This window comes from Cadophora gregata, assembly GCF_030347475.1.
Source record: "Cadophora gregata isolate MNR1 chromosome Unknown scaffold_1, whole genome shotgun sequence".
In the NCBI taxonomy this organism is placed as follows: Eukaryota; Fungi; Ascomycota; class Leotiomycetes; order Helotiales; family Ploettnerulaceae; genus Cadophora; species Cadophora gregata.
The window spans coordinates 3,684,632-3,701,862 of record NW_026695924.1 but is presented as its reverse complement, the minus strand read 5'-3'; the positions used below and the strand labels follow the sequence as shown (position 1 = coordinate 3,701,862).

At 48.8% G+C, this 17,231-nt stretch overlaps 5 protein-coding genes across 5 annotated transcripts; 2 read left to right on the top strand and 3 right to left on the bottom strand.

The window, feature by feature from the left end:
- Positions 1–93: 93 nt before the first annotated feature.
- On the bottom strand, positions 94–1,409 carry ONS95_001197 (uncharacterized protein). The gene is made up of 2 exons (XM_058494382.1): positions 1,082–1,409; positions 94–1,015 (listed from the first exon to the last, which is right to left on the bottom strand). The coding sequence occupies exons 1-2, from the start codon at positions 1,311–1,313 to the stop codon at positions 219–221; spliced, it is 1,029 nt and encodes a 342-aa protein (XP_058364585.1). The 5' UTR covers positions 1,314–1,409; the 3' UTR covers positions 94–218.
- A 528-nt stretch (positions 1,410–1,937) lies between these two features.
- Positions 1,938–5,425, bottom strand: ONS95_001196 (uncharacterized protein; the record flags this gene model as incomplete). Its single annotated transcript, XM_058494381.1, has 9 exons — positions 1,938–2,506; positions 2,585–3,714; positions 3,813–3,910; positions 4,022–4,364; positions 4,438–4,477; positions 4,599–4,652; positions 4,721–4,730; positions 4,798–5,034; positions 5,102–5,425. 9 exons carry the CDS (start codon positions 5,423–5,425, stop codon positions 1,938–1,940), a joined length of 2,805 nt encoding a protein of 934 aa, XP_058364584.1.
- A 192-nt stretch (positions 5,426–5,617) lies between these two features.
- On the bottom strand, positions 5,618–6,829 carry PPM1 (carboxy methyl transferase for protein phosphatase 2A; the record flags this gene model as incomplete). Its single annotated transcript, XM_058494380.1, has 2 exons — positions 5,618–6,507; positions 6,562–6,829. 2 exons carry the CDS (start codon positions 6,827–6,829, stop codon positions 5,618–5,620), a joined length of 1,158 nt encoding a protein of 385 aa, XP_058364583.1.
- A 5,174-nt stretch (positions 6,830–12,003) lies between these two features.
- Positions 12,004–13,574, top strand: ONS95_001194 (uncharacterized protein; the record flags this gene model as incomplete). The annotated part of the gene is made up of 3 exons (XM_058494379.1): positions 12,004–12,372; positions 12,420–12,652; positions 12,698–13,574. The coding sequence occupies 3 exons, from the start codon at positions 12,004–12,006 to the stop codon at positions 13,572–13,574; spliced, it is 1,479 nt and encodes a 492-aa protein (XP_058364582.1).
- A 1,632-nt stretch (positions 13,575–15,206) lies between these two features.
- On the top strand, positions 15,207–17,229 carry ONS95_001193 (uncharacterized protein; the record flags this gene model as incomplete). Its single annotated transcript, XM_058494378.1, has 8 exons — positions 15,207–15,728; positions 15,996–16,194; positions 16,296–16,549; positions 16,599–16,803; positions 16,854–16,876; positions 16,925–17,005; positions 17,057–17,149; positions 17,215–17,229. The coding sequence occupies 8 exons, from the start codon at positions 15,207–15,209 to the stop codon at positions 17,227–17,229; spliced, it is 1,392 nt and encodes a 463-aa protein (XP_058364581.1).
- Positions 17,230–17,231: the final 2 nt, after the last annotated feature.

Below are 17,231 nucleotides of genomic sequence, written 5' to 3'. Positions count from 1 at the left end.
CACAGGCTGTCTTGTGCTTTGATTTGGTGTCAATGAGATTAAAATTCAGAGCATTGCAATATTTCGCCGAACCCCAGGTAATCTTGGGGAAAGTGATGTTAAGATGAACTTCCTTCGGTGCTTCACACGATTGTATCTTATGGATTTGTGTAAGCACTCTAACATAGTAAGCTGAAAACACTGAATTTAATTCTCAGGCCCTTTCAAAGTATGATTCGCTACTCATCCACCTCCTCAAACCTCAGTGGCGGCTCCCCTCTGCTCCTCCTCCAAAAGTTCGTACTGTCATGAATCTCCTTACAACCCCTCAGCAACCACTCATACTTCCTCGCAAACCCCTCATCAACCTCCCAACTCCCACTCAACCAAGGATCACTCCACACAATCAACCCCGTCCTCCCATTCCCCGCACTACTTCTCCCCTTACAATTACCCACTCGATCCCCAAACTCCTCTCCAGAGTCAACACCGTACAACATATCCAAACAAAACTCATCCGTATCAAACGACTCCCCCGCCGCAATAAAATTATCCCTCAACACCGGAAACGGAAAGCCATCCACCTCAGGATGATGCGGCACCATAAGCTGCAACCTAGTCGGCATAAGCGCCTCAGGCAACCTCCCCATCAACGCCACAACTACCTCCTCCGACCCCTGGAACGGCGATGGGATATCCCCTTCCATGAGATCCGGGTCCAGGCCAAGGATATGCACGTTCTGGAGGAGCGCGCGGACAAGGTTGAAATGCAGGAGCGTCATGAGCTTTTGGTCTACTGGGAGGGGAGTGGAGAGGAATGCGGAGAAGGATGGAGTGCTGGTGATGATTCGGCGGGTGGAATTGTAGATGCAGGGGGGTGGAGCGTTGGTGTTGCGTTTGGGGCGGGTGGCTACGTCGCGGATGTAGGCGGTGGGGTTGATTGGAGCGACTAGATCGGGTTCCTTGTCTAGGGATGATGGGATGTCTTGGATGAAGACTTGTGGTTTTTGAGTGGAGAGCTGTTTTCTGCGTTTGCCTTTTGAGATTGGTTAACGAGAGTGTGTGGATTTATGTCAATATTGTTTTGAGGGACGTAACCTACGCGAGGCTCTTTGGTTTAAGCGATTCTGCAGTTTTCTTCTGAGAGTGGTACTTGTTTTGCCGGTCCAGTCTTCTTCTTGGTCTTTGATTTCTGATCTTTGAGTCATGCGTTGAAGTTCTATTTTCCCAGGTATGGAGCCCACATGTTGCTGCTCTGCATCTGGGTCGTGTAATCTCCAGGGACTCGGCGCCTCTTCGGGTGAAGAGCTTGAGACTATCGTGCTGTCCAACATTACTGTGCGACAATAAGGTTCGGATAGCCGAGAGAATGAAGATGTGGATATCGAAATGCAACGTGCTGACTTCGGTGCTTTGAGGATCCCTTTTTTTACTTGACCAGGCGGAGTCAAGAAGGCATTCCTCCATGGTCGTCAGCTTGACTGGTGAGAATGCAGCTTGCTGACAAGGCTAGATCGAAAAGGGTTTGGCTTTGATGAAACCCCTGTTACTTTTGTTGACAGTCTCGCTTCAGCTGGCCCCTTTGCAAAATCAGATAGAACACTCCCTCTGCTTGCGCCAGATATCCAAACACTCTCGTATGGAACAGAAATTGGATGTTAGCTAGATTGCTCCTTTTTATCTCTGACTTTAATTTCAAAGGTGTTGCAAAGCATCAAGTTCATTTATTCATATCTATCTATGTTCGTAAAAGAAATGCCTCTTAAGGAGCGTCTACACCTGCAATATTAACTAATGCTAAACAGTTTCGACACCCAAACATCGCATGAGACCTCCCGTGATATCTTCGTATCCCGTATATGTCCATCATTATATCCAATGCAATATATTTCTCCATATCCACTTCATCCCGGCCATGCTCTGCAACTCTCTCCCTACCTCTCTGACTACTCACTCATTCAAACAACCCCAACCCCAACACCTGCCAACCCGAGCACGACACAAACGCCCCATTTCGCCTCCTTCTTCCACCTCAAGCCCTCTCCTGTATTGCTCAGAACAAATGTCTGATTATTCCCATTCTGCAATGGCGTTTCCGCAGGCACGGACACAGAAACAGAGACGGGAACAGGAATGACTTGCGCAATTGAAGTCACGATCTCGACCACAGGGGAAGGGGCTGCTGGGTTTGGAGCAGAATGCTCGAAGAGTGCAGCGCCTGTCACGCTGGCGATGGGAATATATACTTGGTGAGGAGGCTTGGTTTCAATAGGTGGAGAAATAGCATGTGTGGGCTCGGTGCAGGGGACGGTAAGGGTAACTCTGCCTTCAGAGCCACAGTCTGCGCAAATTCGCGTTATTGTCGTCATTGGTATCTGGTGGGCTGTTTTGGCCTCTGGGATGTGCGTGTGTTCAATTTCATGCGTCGATGGATGTTTACATCCGCAATCAGTATAGATCAGTGTGCTGGTCGTAGTGTAGACCTGTAGTGTCGAGGCTGCACATTTGCAGATGTCGGTATAGGTTGCTGGTACAGGTTAGCTCTTATTCAGTCGTATCCTGGATTATTTATAGTAACATATAGAAGAAGGAAAGTGATACTTACTCGTCAGTACGATCGTGATTGTAGTCACAGTAGGGACAGATGTTGGCTTCCCCAAGCCACCGCCCATCCCAATTCCAATAAGTGAGCCGGCAACAGTTACACTATCCGTCGTGCCTCCAGTGAGTGTAGCCCCGAAGTGAACACCAGTTGGAGCCATTGTAGGTTCCACGCTGTCAGTATCACTAACGCCCATAGGTACACCGATGAGCGTGCTGACTGCACTCAGGGTGGTGCTGGGTGTTGGAATCTCCCCAGTTGAGGGAGCGAAATGCACTTCTGTTGAATCGGCTGTGGTGGAAGACGAAAGGCCAGGCAAATCGATAACAATGAGGTCGTTCTGAAAGACTGTAAGAAGAAAGCCAAAGGATTGACGTTTCGCTAGCTCGGCTGGGTCTTCGAGATGTTGATGATGATGTTGTTCGAATTCGGTTCTTCTGTCGACTGCCGAAGCTGAATGGAAACCACCACAGACTTGCGTTGGGTTGCCAGGGCACGGGATCGTACATGAAGAATCAAATTCGACTTTAGTGTTGAGGATACTATTGCCACAGAAACAGGACGTTCCGGCTGTGCCCAGATAAGCGTCATTGCTACATTCTGAAGCGCAGAGTGTGGTCGTCATGTTCTCGTTCGTAGCGGCGAGCGTGAAATTTGGGAAGGGAGAGATTGAAGATGAAAGACATCCGACGTATGTGAAGTCTTGGAGGGTAGGCGGTTTGGGGATCGTAGTGTTTTGCGGACTGGTTGGGAATGGTGGGAAGGGTGCTGTTGGAGATGAGGGTCGGTGAGTGGGTGATTGTGATAATAATGTTTCGCTCGTGCCGTTGAAGGTTGGTCCGGGCCTTGAGGTTGGTATTAATGTTGAGAATTGTGATGACGATGATTCGATTGTGCTAGTAACATCGGTGGTTTGTTCAGGCTCTGGGTCTGTTATCGACGTTGAGGATAGTGGTGGTGTTGATTTTGTTGTACTATTGAGGTAGATAGTGGATGCGAATTCAGAAGTCGAAATAGAAAGAGAGCTGGTAAGAGATGGTGATTCTGACGTGGAGCGTGAAAGGACCGATGTCGACGTAGGTGCAGATTTCTCGGTGAGAGAAAATACTTTCACGTAGTTGACATCCCAGTACCTAGATATTGTCAGCTCAGCGCCTTGACATACTCAGCCAGCTAGCTATTCGAAGATCTATATTTCTCCCTCCTGAGAACGAGTGGAAGTAATACTCACGCATCTGCAAAGGCGCCTGGCTCACTCGCCACATAATCCGCGCAAGTAGTCGCCTTCTTACTACACACTGGATCCTTGTCCCAAACACCTGCTGCCCACTGAATCACCAAAAGTTAGCGTAATCCCCATGCTGTATCGCAAATATCTGGATCTGTACAAATACAAGGGGAAAAGGGGCGGATCTTATTTGATCCAGAAATTCGACTTACATCCCCACAAAACGTAGTATCAAAAATAATCTGATGGTCCTTGAAATTCGCATCGATATCACAATTTCCCTGAAAGTTCGCATCAGGCAGACCCCAAGTACTCGGATCCGGCTGTCCATTCGCTATATTAGTCGGGATGAATCCGCGGGGGAAGTACCAGATACGGATGTAGTCTGAAGTCCATTGCGTCGCGAAAACGCCGCCGCTGGCGGAGTTGAAGGTGTCACCATAAGAGGTGGAGGAAGAGGAAGAGACGCTGCAGCCGAAGCCGTGGTCTTGGTTGCAGTCGTTTGATTGGAGGGTTCCGAGGGATTGGGCACCGGAGATGGTGCAGTTTTGACCGCTTGGAAGAGTTAGTCGTGTTGTTTGAATTTACTTGTTTAGCTAGATGGAAAATAGGGCGGTCTATAACTTACACGTGGAGTGTCATGACATTTCCTTGTTGAAGATTGACACCTGCATTGAGTTAGTATAGGAAGTAAACAAGCGCGTGTGTTGAGCGTCTGTTGGTCGGGACAGGAGCAGTGTACTCTCGCATGAAAAATTCGGCGAAAGAGATGAGAGAGAGGTGGCTTGCCTTCAATAATATCAATCTCCCCAGAATTTGGCCAGTTTGGTCCAAACATCCAGACTACATATTATCACCTCGTTAGCCCGATGCATCATTTCCTAGCCTGTACCTGAACAGAATCCACTTACAAGCTGGCCACTAGATAAGAATTCTAGTTAGCATACTCTCGCTTCGATTTTAACTTTACAATGCGGGAAGCACTTACCACACCACACTCATTCCCGGGCATATGCTTAACATCCACCAAAAACAGCCCATGCGTATACCGCTTCTTACTACTAATCCTCACGCTCGCTCTCATGCCAAGGCTTTCATCACTTTTCAGCACCGTAGTAGAATCGACGCTCATACGCGCTACATTGTTGCTTGTTGAGATGAGGGATTTGGATAGAGAGGACTCATAGGACTGGTAAGAGACGAAGCCGTGTGTCGGGTCGGTATCCTGATTTATGTTAGCGGGGAAGTGAAAGGTAAGGTAGGGATGGGGAAACGGAGGAAGGATGATGTACCGTAAAGAATTCGAACCCGTCGAAGAAAGTTGGACCGGAGTATTCCGTGTCGAGCACGTAGGTATCGCTTACTATGGCATAAACACTGGACGCGAATAACGCTGAGAAGAACAACAAGAAAGTAAAGACTGCTGAAGAAAGAAGTGCCATATTGAATCGTAGCTTCGTGTCAGGTTGAAGATTGAACAGTGGAAAGGGACAAGAGTGAAAGTTAAACTGGTGGAAAAAAGGAAGGAAACAAAGGGAGTTTTGGGGATGTAAAGGAAGGCAGTGGCAGGGCAGGAATGCGTTGTAACAGATTTCGATAGTGGATTGGTGGCTCATTCCTGCTCGGAGGGATCACGGGAATTCGTGGTTTGAGACAATTGTTGACTCAGTTGACGTTCTTCGCTTACCACTCGCTTGTGGACCCCGAGAGGTTGGCCAGCATGGAATTCCAATGGGTATCAATTATTCTGGCCATCTCATGGCATTGTCAAGACCGTATGTCGATTTAAAGTCATCCTATACTTTGGGTCATGCTCCTCGAAGTTCCCTCCAGCCTTCCCATCCAGTATTGCCTCTCCAACCCCAGACAACAGCGTAATGCCTCGCTAACATTTGCCATTCCTCAACTTCATCCAATCCTTCCAACCTATCCACTCGGCCCTTTTCCGTAGTCGGTACCCATTTCTGCCAGATATTTTCGATAGTCTCGGCTGCTTGGCCACCTGCTTGGCCATCTCCCCTGAATCCAAGCTCTAGCAACCGAGCCTTCTGATCTGCAAGTGTCTTGTAATGCTGCAGAGTTGGCATTGAAATACCTCTGGAAGCTAAATTTGATACCATTACTTGTCCAAACGCGTCATCGACACTGATGGGTTCGTATAGTACAATTCCAGCTGAAGGTATCCGGTTGGTGAACCACGTCACAATATCTCGGGCAGTGGCCACATCCAGGTAACATAAGCAGCATTCTGATATTATGAGTGTCGGGATATCTGTTCGTAGGCCTTTTATATCTTTTCCATTTTTCAACTGTGACAGCTGCCGTAGATCCATAGGATGGCAGCAATATGTAACTTCTGATTCTCCGATCCCAGTCGACTTAACACCCCAGTCTGTATCCTGTCGTGGCAGTCCAGCTGTGGGGCTCTTGAAATCTGGGAAGAGGACTTCCTCCTTGGTGTTTAGTAATAAATTGTTATTGGATACTGTCTTTGACTTTGTTGTGGCGACCGAAGGAAAGTCGAATTCGTGATATATGAGGTTGTGATGTTTGTTTTTGCTTCGCAGGCGGAAGTATCGTGTATCGGTTCCTGCACCTAGCGATATTATTTGTTTCTTTTGAGCCTTTGCAACAGATTCGGATTGACAGAGGAAGGCATTGATGAGGATATCGAGAGCTGTTGTGCGAGTGTACGTTCCTTTAAGGACGAATCAGTGAACGGTTAGCGATTGGAGTAGGGGTACCAAAGTACCTCGATTTATTATTGGCATCCGCCGTGTTCCCTCCCCAGCAACGAATAGAGAAGCAAAAGGATCTTCGAGATAACCTAGAGAAACGGCGCTCAGCCTCGAGACTGCTGCATCTGTATCTGTCGACTGGATAGCTAGATCTTTCCGCTGAGCGCCATGTCCGCTGGCTTCCCCAATGCCTCCGAATCGCGAACTGCCTCTTCCACGACCACTATGAGAACGTGGGCCGCCCCGTGAGGTCAACAAGTTTGGGATTTGCGGTGCAGACATATCGTGGGGTCGTTGAGGTGAAGGGGAGTGAGGGGAGATCAAAACACGGTATTGCTCACACCTTACCTTGCCCCGAGGCTACGGGCCGAGGCTGCCAAGCATTTGGGAAGGCTGAACACGCTGCCACAACACGTGCACAGGACACGTCAGGTATGTAAAGTGCCTACGTTACCTACTGACTTTCAAATCATTGTTGGGACGAACGACCAAGCATTTGTACCTTGTAATCTTATGACTATCTTATTGCCCTCTCGTGCAGTCTCAAAAGGAAAACAGTATATGACATGATTATGATGAGAGATATGAAATGCCACTGCTGTATGATGAGTCGTGATGCGGCAGGTAGTTTGCAGCTGTTTACTTGCTCGGTTTCCGCCCGAGCGAGTCAGTCTTACGAATAGGAAGAGATCCTCGGGATGCTGTCCTGGGATTAGTAGATCGAGGCTGGCTCTGTAACAGGGTAGGTTGATGCTCCCCAACGTGATCCCTATGCAGTCCGACCGCTCAAAAAACAAAGGACAATAAACTCTACGAGTGCAACTTCACCAATCTCCAGCTCTTAGCCTTCAAAATACTCCTCCACTCCTCTTGTCCTGGAGATGAATACGTCAGGCGGAATGTTGTTCCTTGTACGGAATATCCACTGTGTACCACACAAGCTGGTTGCTCGCGAGTATCGAGGCTGTGGCCTTGGACACAACTCCTTCATTGCCCTGCCTGACCTGGATTGCAAATAAGTCAAAGCCCTTCATATCTACGTCTACGAAAGGCATGTCGCTACAACTCCTGTTTCCTCGAACGTTGTGCACTAGGAAATTGTACTTTCATAACGGCCTCAGATTCCTTCAAGTACTCTTTCCCCACTTTCCGTGGCATCTGTAGGATCTCCTCAATGTCCTGTACAATTGAGTTTTGACTGTACAGGAGTCATGAATGTCGCAATCGAAATCATCACAAGGAGATACGGCAGTCAGTCAGTTTCATTGGCTAGGAGCGGAAGAGGTAAGCCCTCTGTTTTGCTATGGAATCTTTCGGTTGATAATCTGCAAAATATCATCTCTCTATTCTGTATCGTTCTCTGCGAGCAAGATGTTGAGTCTCAGCGGACACAATCTTGCGCAGTCGTAAATCTATACAAATTTGTGTCACTGAAATTTGCACCTGTGGGAAACCGAGCGCTCCGAGGTGGGAATGAGAGGCGGACGGAAGTGATCATCCTGGGGGTTTGCTATCTATCCAAAGACCTATATAACTGGGACTAGGAGCAGTTACAAGGAGCTCGGACTGAAAATGCCAACTGAGCTGTGGCTATAGCCAACTGTAGGAAAGCAAGAACGATAGACAAGCCACCGACGATCAAGACAGCCCAAAATGTGTACCATTGGAGAGGATTCCTTCTATCTCGCCACAAATCCCGAAGCTTGCTAGGCTGCTGCCTCAAGTTGAATTCCTGGAGCTTTGCAAGGCGTTGACCAAATCTGGGGAAGTCGTCCTGCGAACTATATGCCCCTTCCTCTTGCAGGGTATCTTCAAAGCTACGGCATGAAGCAGGCCACAATTGCATTGGTAGCGACCGAATCTTCTCATCACAAGGGTGGCCGCAGAGGAGGTCGAGTAAATCATCGTATTGACCTCGAGCCTTCAGACGTCTCAAGTCAGATTTGACTAAGGTTCGAGCCGTCCCTGTTTGTCCAAAGAGCAGCCGCTAAGACATCAGGACCTCTTGGTGCAGCTGTGTAATTGTGCAGTCTGAAGATAAGCTTGCATCGGAGGCGGCGCTGTATAGTTCTCGAATCAATCTATTCTTACTGAGCCAGACACTTCTCTAAATGCACGAGTGGTTACACTGACTCCTGGAAGATTTCTGCACGAGTCCCGTCAGGTTGTATGCATGCAATTGCACAGAATGTTGGAAACCGGAAGATCGAAAGACGGCGATTGGCGGAATCAAAGTCCAAATGATCACTAATGTTGTCAACCCACACCAAATGAATCTTGCCAATCGTTTTCAAGGAAACATAATTGAGGCTTGAAACATGAAGGGCCGTCGAGGTGCTGGAACTACTATTGATTGGTTGCCGCCAACGACTGGATGACACTATTGATCGCTGTAGATTTCGGAAGACTGCTGATAATGGTCTGCGGATCATGTCCATTCTTAGTCCTGGTTGAGGAGGGTTCATGTGTCGTTGTTCTACAAGAAGTGTCGGCGGCAGGTCATTGAAGTCAGCCCACTTTACTCGAGGCTCAAGCGTCATCGTTCCCCAGCAAAGTACAGCGAATATAGCGATGGCGCCACATGATTTGCTCAATTTTAAGGGTGATGCTTGTGCGAATCTCGCTTGAGCTGATCCAGCAAACAACATTTCATCCCAGACATCCTCAATGCTGATGCCTTGGTCCTTCAGTGACCTGGCGGCAGACACTACAGCACGAAACCATGACCAGCAGTCCTCGACGACGGCAGTTACTGTGTGATTTTTGGGACCAAGGAGTTCTCGGAAGAAAAGCTACTGCAGGTTGCTTATGCTTTCGAGCAGCTTTCTATGGTCCGTGCTAAGGGTCCTCTGCCTATTTATGTGGCAAAGACTGAGTTGAAGGATGTCCAGTCGACTGGTCAGAAGATTTGAATGATCTCAAAGTGGCGTCAAACATAGCATGAAATCCACGCCCCCCTACTTCTGCGATGTCGTAAGCGCACCTAAGGACTTCAACATGAGACTTCTAAATCAATTGTGCCTAATACTCGAGAATTGTTCTGAATTTCTCTAGGACATTGTCAGCGCGTTTTCTGATGCACTCAAGGAAGTGGACAGTAAAAGGCTACTACGAGTGCACAACCACTTGTTGGATTGACCGCTGTCTTCGCTTACGCTTCCAAGTTCGCTTCAGAAGTCCTCCCGCGACTCCAGAATTGACCTAACCCTCTTCCCTATAATTTCGCTTACCTTATCGGACCCCAGATCGATGGAAAACAAATTTTCTTCTACGTCCCTCCTTTTTATGAGAATCAGTATAGACCGCTCCAGAGTCGAAGCTCCATCAATCCGAATGCCTGCCAAGACCTGACTTGCTCAAGATATCTTGGCATGCTGCATGCATGGGAAGGCGACGAAGAAGAACATGAATTTCTACTGCACTGCAACTTTACAACCCAGTTTCCAATTCAAGCGAAGCTGTGCTCTTCTGCACGATTCTCATTTGATTAAATGTCAAAATTCCTGGATATTTATGCAAATCTGTGAGTTCAAGCATATTTATGTATTATGCAGAGCAACACAAGCCACCTACTTAATTTGCTTTCTGAGCCAGAATCCATGTGATTCCACGTCTTTTGTGCTGTGCTGTACTGTGGCTGACCACATTCCAGCTGTGGCTCACCGGGGGCTCGAAAGTCAATTCACCCCCCCCTTTCTCCATACATACGTCCGTCCGTCCGTCTATCGACTTTCACAAAAGCATAGCATCTCGATATGTTTGTGCAATCTAGGTAAATGCCACTGCATAAACCCCTCTACGAATCGCGTGACGCGATAACATACTAGGTACTCGTAGGTACCATCTCCGCTTCATTTCGGGTATCATCTTGTTGTTAATTTCCCCTGTCTCTTTTCAGCCTTGAGCAGCCTGGAGAGGAAAGGAGGAGAACAATACAGTAGTACTGACAGGGAGGGGCGAACCTTATTATTGTTGCTTCTTCTTTGTTGCAGGCTGGATGGAGGCAGGCCAGACGCGGGTCGAAGCGTCGATCGAGATTCGAGATTCGAGATGCGAGAACCCCGGATTTTTGTTTGATGAAGTAATCTCTTATCGATCGCTGTTTCTCCATACAGTATGGAATCGCAGGCCCGGCCAATGGAAAAATTGGGATGCTGCGACGGCTAGCCATGGCAAACTGTTTTTGGTATCAGAGGAGAGTATGGGGAGGGGAGGGGTAATAATGAAGCGATCAGATGGACATTCGTGGAATGCATTGTTGCGACAGCCGGTTGTATCGCCAACGATCACTCCCTTCCAACAAGTAGGTACTCGTAGCTGTGAAGTGATTTGGATGATTGGACGGGAGCACGTGCAGGATGGCTTCGGAATGGAATGATGCAATTTGTCTTCCGCTGTCAAAACTCCTGCTCGCCCATCGAGACTTGTTTTCTCTCGCCGCAGGTAACCAAGACACAGCCAGCAACTGAATTGGCCAGCCAGACCATCTCAGCGCCGCCATCCATCACAATTGCTTTTGCAGATATCTCCTCATGAGATGGCGCTGAGTACTCCGTAAGTGGCCTCGGTTAAGCCCAGGAACCAGGAAAAACGACAGGGAAATGCGATCAAGTTTAATTCCCTTCTTCGCAATCCGAAGCTGTGATTCGCCGTCATCCACAATGTGGGCAATTAAACTATTGCCCCTTTATGCATAATGTCAGGTACGCGAGGAAGCTTTGGCGCTGCCGCAACTTCGGCAGAATAGGAGAGGCCCGTTCATTGGGCAGTGCGCAACGCCCAGCCGTCAATCCCTCCTACTGTAGTGCATCCAGAACATATCACAGTGGATCGACCAGGTCCTGAGATTGCTGCCAATCTCCCCCTTCTCCCCCGTTGCTGGCGACGACGAGCTCTGTGCGTTGTGGTTGGCTGTGCAATCTGGGATGCTCATGTCCAATCCGGTTAGAGCATGCCGGACGACTTGCAGAGATGGGAAACATGGGGCCGGGCCCGGGCCATTGTGCTCGTCGGTCGTCTAGCTGTGCTATCTGGCTGTGTTTGTCTCGCAAGTGCAGGGCAAATACAGAGCAGAGCAGAGCAGAGCAGAGCAGGCCAGGGCAGGCCAGGGCCAGAGGGACGAGCTTGAGGCTTCTTCACTGCTTTCTTCGCTCCACCACATCTCTCCTCCTCCTCCTGCTCTTGCGTGCTGCATCTTCTTGTTCTCCATCACACTCCTTTGGTTGAGTCTTTACCGCTGTTAACTTACTCTCGTCCTGAATTGCATGCTCACCACAAGTCGCTCATTCTGCACAGGATATGTTTGGATATAGCGCTGGACCTCTTCAATAACACTCGTTCGGAATCCACGCGCGAAAACATCGACGTTTAGGATATTAGTTTGGATAGGAATCGCGACACGAATTGATCACCAAGGCAGAATCTGGCCCCTAACAGATCCATCAACGACATACACGATGAGGCTCTTGGATATTCAGGCCGCAATTGGTACGGCGATACTGTTGCTCTCATCGCCATGCGACGCAAAACCTGGTCATCGCTTGTCGCATTTGGATATTTTGGAGAAGAGACATAGTCACAAGAGGCTACACGCTTCGCCCCGGGCCGAGGGTCACGAAAGCGCTTTGCAGAAGCGTGCGACATGCGCCTTCCCTACCGATGCTGGCTTGGTCGCAGTCACACCAGGCTCGTCAAATGGAGGATGGGCAATGAGTCCGGATCAATCTTGCACTTCGGGCACTTACTGTCCGTATGCGTGCCCACCGGGAGAGGTTATGGCGCAATGGAACCCAAAGGCGACTTCATACACGTACCCATTGTCGATGGTAGGTCCAGAACTTGAATCGGAGGCACGGAATACTGACGGGCATAGGATGGTGGACTGTACTGTGATTCGAACGGCAAAGCCAGCAAGCCGTTTCCCAATAAGCCGTATTGTGTGTCAGGAGCCGGCTCGGTTGGTGTCCAGAACAATGCTGGGAAGGTCGTTTCATTTTGCCAGACTGTCTTGCCTGGAGGCGAGTCGATGCTTATTCCTACCAAGGTCGATAGCTGGGCAGGTATCGCAGTTCCAGATCCAAGCTACTGGTGCAGCACTGCAGCACAGTAAGTCTTCGGAATCAAGCCTCCAAACTTCGCTAATGGGAATAGTTACTATATAAATGCTCCCGGCATTGATACAGACGATGCTTGCATCTGGGGAGACGGATCCAAGCCACTTGGGAACTGGTCACCATATGTTGCAGGTACTAACCAGGACGCATCTGGAAACACCTTCCTTAAGCTCGGATGGAACCCAAAGTTCACTGATTCCGACGCAACTTTTACCAAATCCAAGCCAACCTTTGGTATCAAGGTCGTCTGCTCAGGCTCTGGCTGTAACGGCACACCATGCTCGATCGACCCATCAAAGAACGGCATTGGCGGTGTCACGAGCGCTGATCAGGCCTCTGGAGCAGGAGGAGCCAACTTTTGCGTCGTGACGATCCCAGAAGGAGAGACTGCCAACATCGTTGTTTTCAACACCGGTTCTAGCGGTTCCGGTGCATCTGACCTTCTCGGGGACTCTGCTGCAAAGGCATCTTCGTCAAGCGAAACTCCTACTCCTACACCGACTCCGACACCCACGCCAACTCCAACACCCACTCCAACACCAACACCGACTTCGACAACTTCTACGAGCTCGTCGGAGTCTACTTCAGAGTCTTCAACCTCATCTTCATACACGAGTTCTAGCTCGTTCAGCGAAACCTCAACTTCTTCATCTTCTGCCAACAAGACCTCAGCTTACCCGACAGCCGACAACTCGCCCCACGTGCTCTTCGAAGAGAAGAACACAACAACCACTTCTACCAGTGGCTACCCTTCTACCGGAAGCGGCACTGGAACTGCTCTATCAGGAACAACAGCAGTTGAAAGTCCTATCGCAAGCGCAACCAAGAAGTCCGGCGCACCAGAAACGATCGTCACCTCAAGCAGTCTGTTCAGCCTGGTAGTCATGTTCGCCGTTGCTGGCTACATGCTCTAAACAGCGACGCCTCCTGAATCCGCGGGCTCTAGTCCCGCAGCAAGAGCGCGCTCAAAAGTTACATTCTACCCTGTTCAAATCTCACGCGGTCGAGCACCGCCAAAATCCCAGTTTCAAATCATGACTGGCTCGCCTTCTTCGACATGCCATCGTACTTTATTGAATGGCTTCTGCTTTACATATACTTTCTAATGCGTCTGGATATACGTAATACGCCTTGTTCGCTCGCTTGCGTCGATTGCCGTCGTTCAGCACTCTTACTACGTTCCTCGATCAACTCCGCGCATCTATCACGTACGCCATCTCTTGTCCGTCTTCGTCAACTTCCTCTACAGGTCCATGTCCAAGTCCAATCCAAGTCAATCAGTCAACGCCAGCCATCGTTTTACAATCTATTCTTTATCCTGCACATATCGTTACCGCACCACATACTGTCTTCTTGTCCAATCAATCTCTCGCTGCGAGTTTATCAGCAGAGAGCAGGCAGGGCAGGACAACAGCTGGGATGTGTATCTTTTCACTACAATTTTTGTTTAGTTGAAAACACCATGAACGATTTTGTTGCTACATATTTTGGTTTTTGTTGTTGTCGCGTTCTATACCCCTTTCTGCAGTTTTATGTTTTTGGGTGCTTTGTTGGTTGATGAGGTGTCTTAAGACATCTGATGGATTGTTGTTTATGTACTTGGTGGATACCCCTTCCCCTGTCTTTTGTTATATAGGTGGATATCTTCTTGTTGGTGGAGTGGTTGAGTTTTGACTGTTGCTTGGAAATGAAATTCCACTTGGATATGGATTTGGATACCTCATTGGACAGGCTATTGGAGATGTAAATGTGGATGGATGGCACGTGGATAAGACAATGAGGCGGCGAGTGGTACAGCAAGGTAAACAACAAAATACTGGGTTCACTTGAGCCGCTTTCTTTACGAAGTTCATGTGGGGTTGGTTGGAATGTTGGGTGACGGGTTGATGTATATTTGGTCTTATGAACATATTGTTTCTTTGGACCTGCACTGTCTTGTATCGTCTCGTTCCTTTTGTCTCGCGTGATGCTTGGAATTGGCTGTGAGTGTATGTCCTGGTGAAGGCAGTGGATGGAAAGTAGCGGAGCATGGATGGAAGGTTAGGTGCTGGAGATCGGGGTAGCATGAGTGTGATGAGGGAGGTCTGGAACATTGAAGGATGTATTAAAAGTCTGTTCAGTCAGGATATGAAATGATCCTTCAAGATTTACCAATCTCGAGCTGTTTTTTGGTATGGTGGGGTTCCTGGATGTAAAAGCCAATGATATTTGGTGCCTGCTCTTTATACTTCTTGGAAGACTCCTTCATAGTGTGTACTAGCCATACAGATAAACATCATATCCAAATAACAAATAATCCAATCCAACATAATCCACATGTCGTCCCGGCCAGGTCAGCGCCAGACCATCGACCATCCTCTCGCTTCCACTCATGCACGTAATCACGTGTACAGTAAAGCTCGAGCCGCTCTCTGCCCGTGCGCATCCAGCTCCTCCAACGCGTCCACCGCCGACTTCCATCTCAACACCACCTCTCTCCAACCGGACCTTTCGCTCCCAGAGCCACCTCCAGACGTCCGTCCGGTCGGGTAGGTACCATCGCCAGTATGGCTCAATCCTCATCTGGCGCCTCTGGACCCCCTCCAGGAAACCCCGGAGCCTCAAACTCAAACTCAAACTCAAACTCAAACTCAACCTCACATCCCATGATCACGACACCTACACCCTCAACCACATCCACATCCACATCCACATCCGCATCATCCGCCTCCCGCTCTGTTTCTGCTTCTGCTTCAGCATCACGTTCCCTCCTCCCTTCCCTCCCCGCCTCGTCTCTTCCCCCTAATTCCCCCTCCATCTCCCTCTCCCACCCCTCTCCCCACAGCAACAACACCACCACCACCCGCTCCATCACGGTCTCCACGGCTCTAGGCCCAACATCCAACTGTGCCGAGTACGAGCGGCTGGTCGGCAAGATCATGCGGGATAACTTCTGGGACCTGGATCCGTTTACGGTGGGCTTGAACCCGGGGCTGCTGAATTTCGAGAAGCCGTTTATTAGGAGTAAGGCGCCGCATATTAGGGGGAAGATGAGGTTGTTGGAGAGGATTTTGGGGAGGATGGTTGATGTGAGTATGATTTGCTTTGCTTTGCTTGGGGTTGGGATGGGTGATTTCTTTTGTCGAGTGCGTGGTCCTGGGAGTTGAGCGCTGGTTCGTTCTGTGTTGTGTTGTGTTGTGTTGTGTGGGTACGGCTTTTTGTGATTGGTTCCTCGAGTTGAGAGATGGGATTTGTAGTTACTGTTGAGCTTTTTATGGCTTGGGATTGATTTCTGTGCTTGCTTGTTTGTGAGGTGGCGCCTTGAGGTTGAAAATAAACTGACATACGGCTCCTAGGATGAACACCTACTTTTGGTCTGCACAGAACCAAATATGTATAGACCGCACCCAAATCGGTCTACGATTGACTATCTGGTGATTGGTGATGATCCACCTTGGATTCCTCATTTCTTCAATGGCTCTGTGGCGTTTCCTCATGTTGAAGAAGCTATGAAGAGTATTGAGCGATTTCTTGATAGTGACAATGGTTCGCAACGTAAGTTCTCTCCCTACTCTTGATTCTTGCTATCCGCTCTTTCCTCAATATACATGGAAGGAAGTGCTTCACGCCCTGATTGAGAAAGCTGACCTTCACAGCTCCATCTCGAGTCCCTACAGTTGGCGTTTCTCGCGCTTCTTCCTCTGCTATCAACAGATTCAAGAATGAGGAGTTACCTTCATGTGAGGAGTATATCGATTTTGTCCATGCTGTCGTTCAATCTATCAGTGGCCCCGAGTCTAATGGAACGATACGTGAGGACCACTTTTTCCCAAGCATGGCAGTCACACCGGTGGCTGAGGTTCGGAAGCGAGCTAACCTGGTTATGCGACTGATGGGGCGCATGGTGGAGGTATAGATTCATCTCTAAATTGACTGAGAGTATTCACTGAAAAGTTTAGGACGATGTTCTGACCAGAGTCTCAGCGGAAGAGGGAACTTATGTCTTGCATCCCGATTGCCGTCCCAAGGACTACATGTCAGATCGAGGCTTGACTGACATTTCCCATTGGGTTTGGACTTTCAAGACTTGGGCTGTACTTGACCAGGTTGCGGAGAAGGCGGTAATGAATTTGGAGAAGTTCTTGAAAGATCTCAGCCCTGCTGGTAAGCATAATAACAACCAGTGAATGAGCAATACTAATCAATCACCTCAGAGAGATCAAGAGTCAAGGTCGAGGTAGGAAGGATAAATTGATTTTGGGTAGCTTTCGTTAACTCTTTCCAGCGAGAAGATACACCTCCTCCTTCAAAGCTTGAGCCAAAGTTCGAGATGAAGCAAGATGATGATGATGTCGTCATTGTCAAGGTATGTAGCCCATGAAAGACGTTTTGCAGGAATAGCTAACATGCGTCTAAGCAAGAGAAAGCAGCATCGTCTTCTACCAAAAGACAGGCACCGAAGCCACAAACAAAGCCCAAAAGGCAGAAGCATAAACGAAGCGACCGAGAAGTAAGTTCCAGTTCTAGCGGATCAGACCAGTCGGAAATAATATCCATTCTCACATTTCCGAAAAGTCCGCCTCCTCGTGAGA

Bases quoted from the DNA above. Each gene is read 5' to 3' on its own strand.
- ONS95_001197 (XM_058494382.1), bottom strand. From the start codon at position 1,313: ATGTTGGACAGCACGATAGTCTCAAGCTCTTCACCCGAAGAGGCGCCG. The intron at 1,016-1,081 runs GTAGGTTACGTC...CAATCTCAAAAG, and splicing joins CTTAAACCAAAGAGCCTCGC to GCAAACGCAGAAAACAGCTC.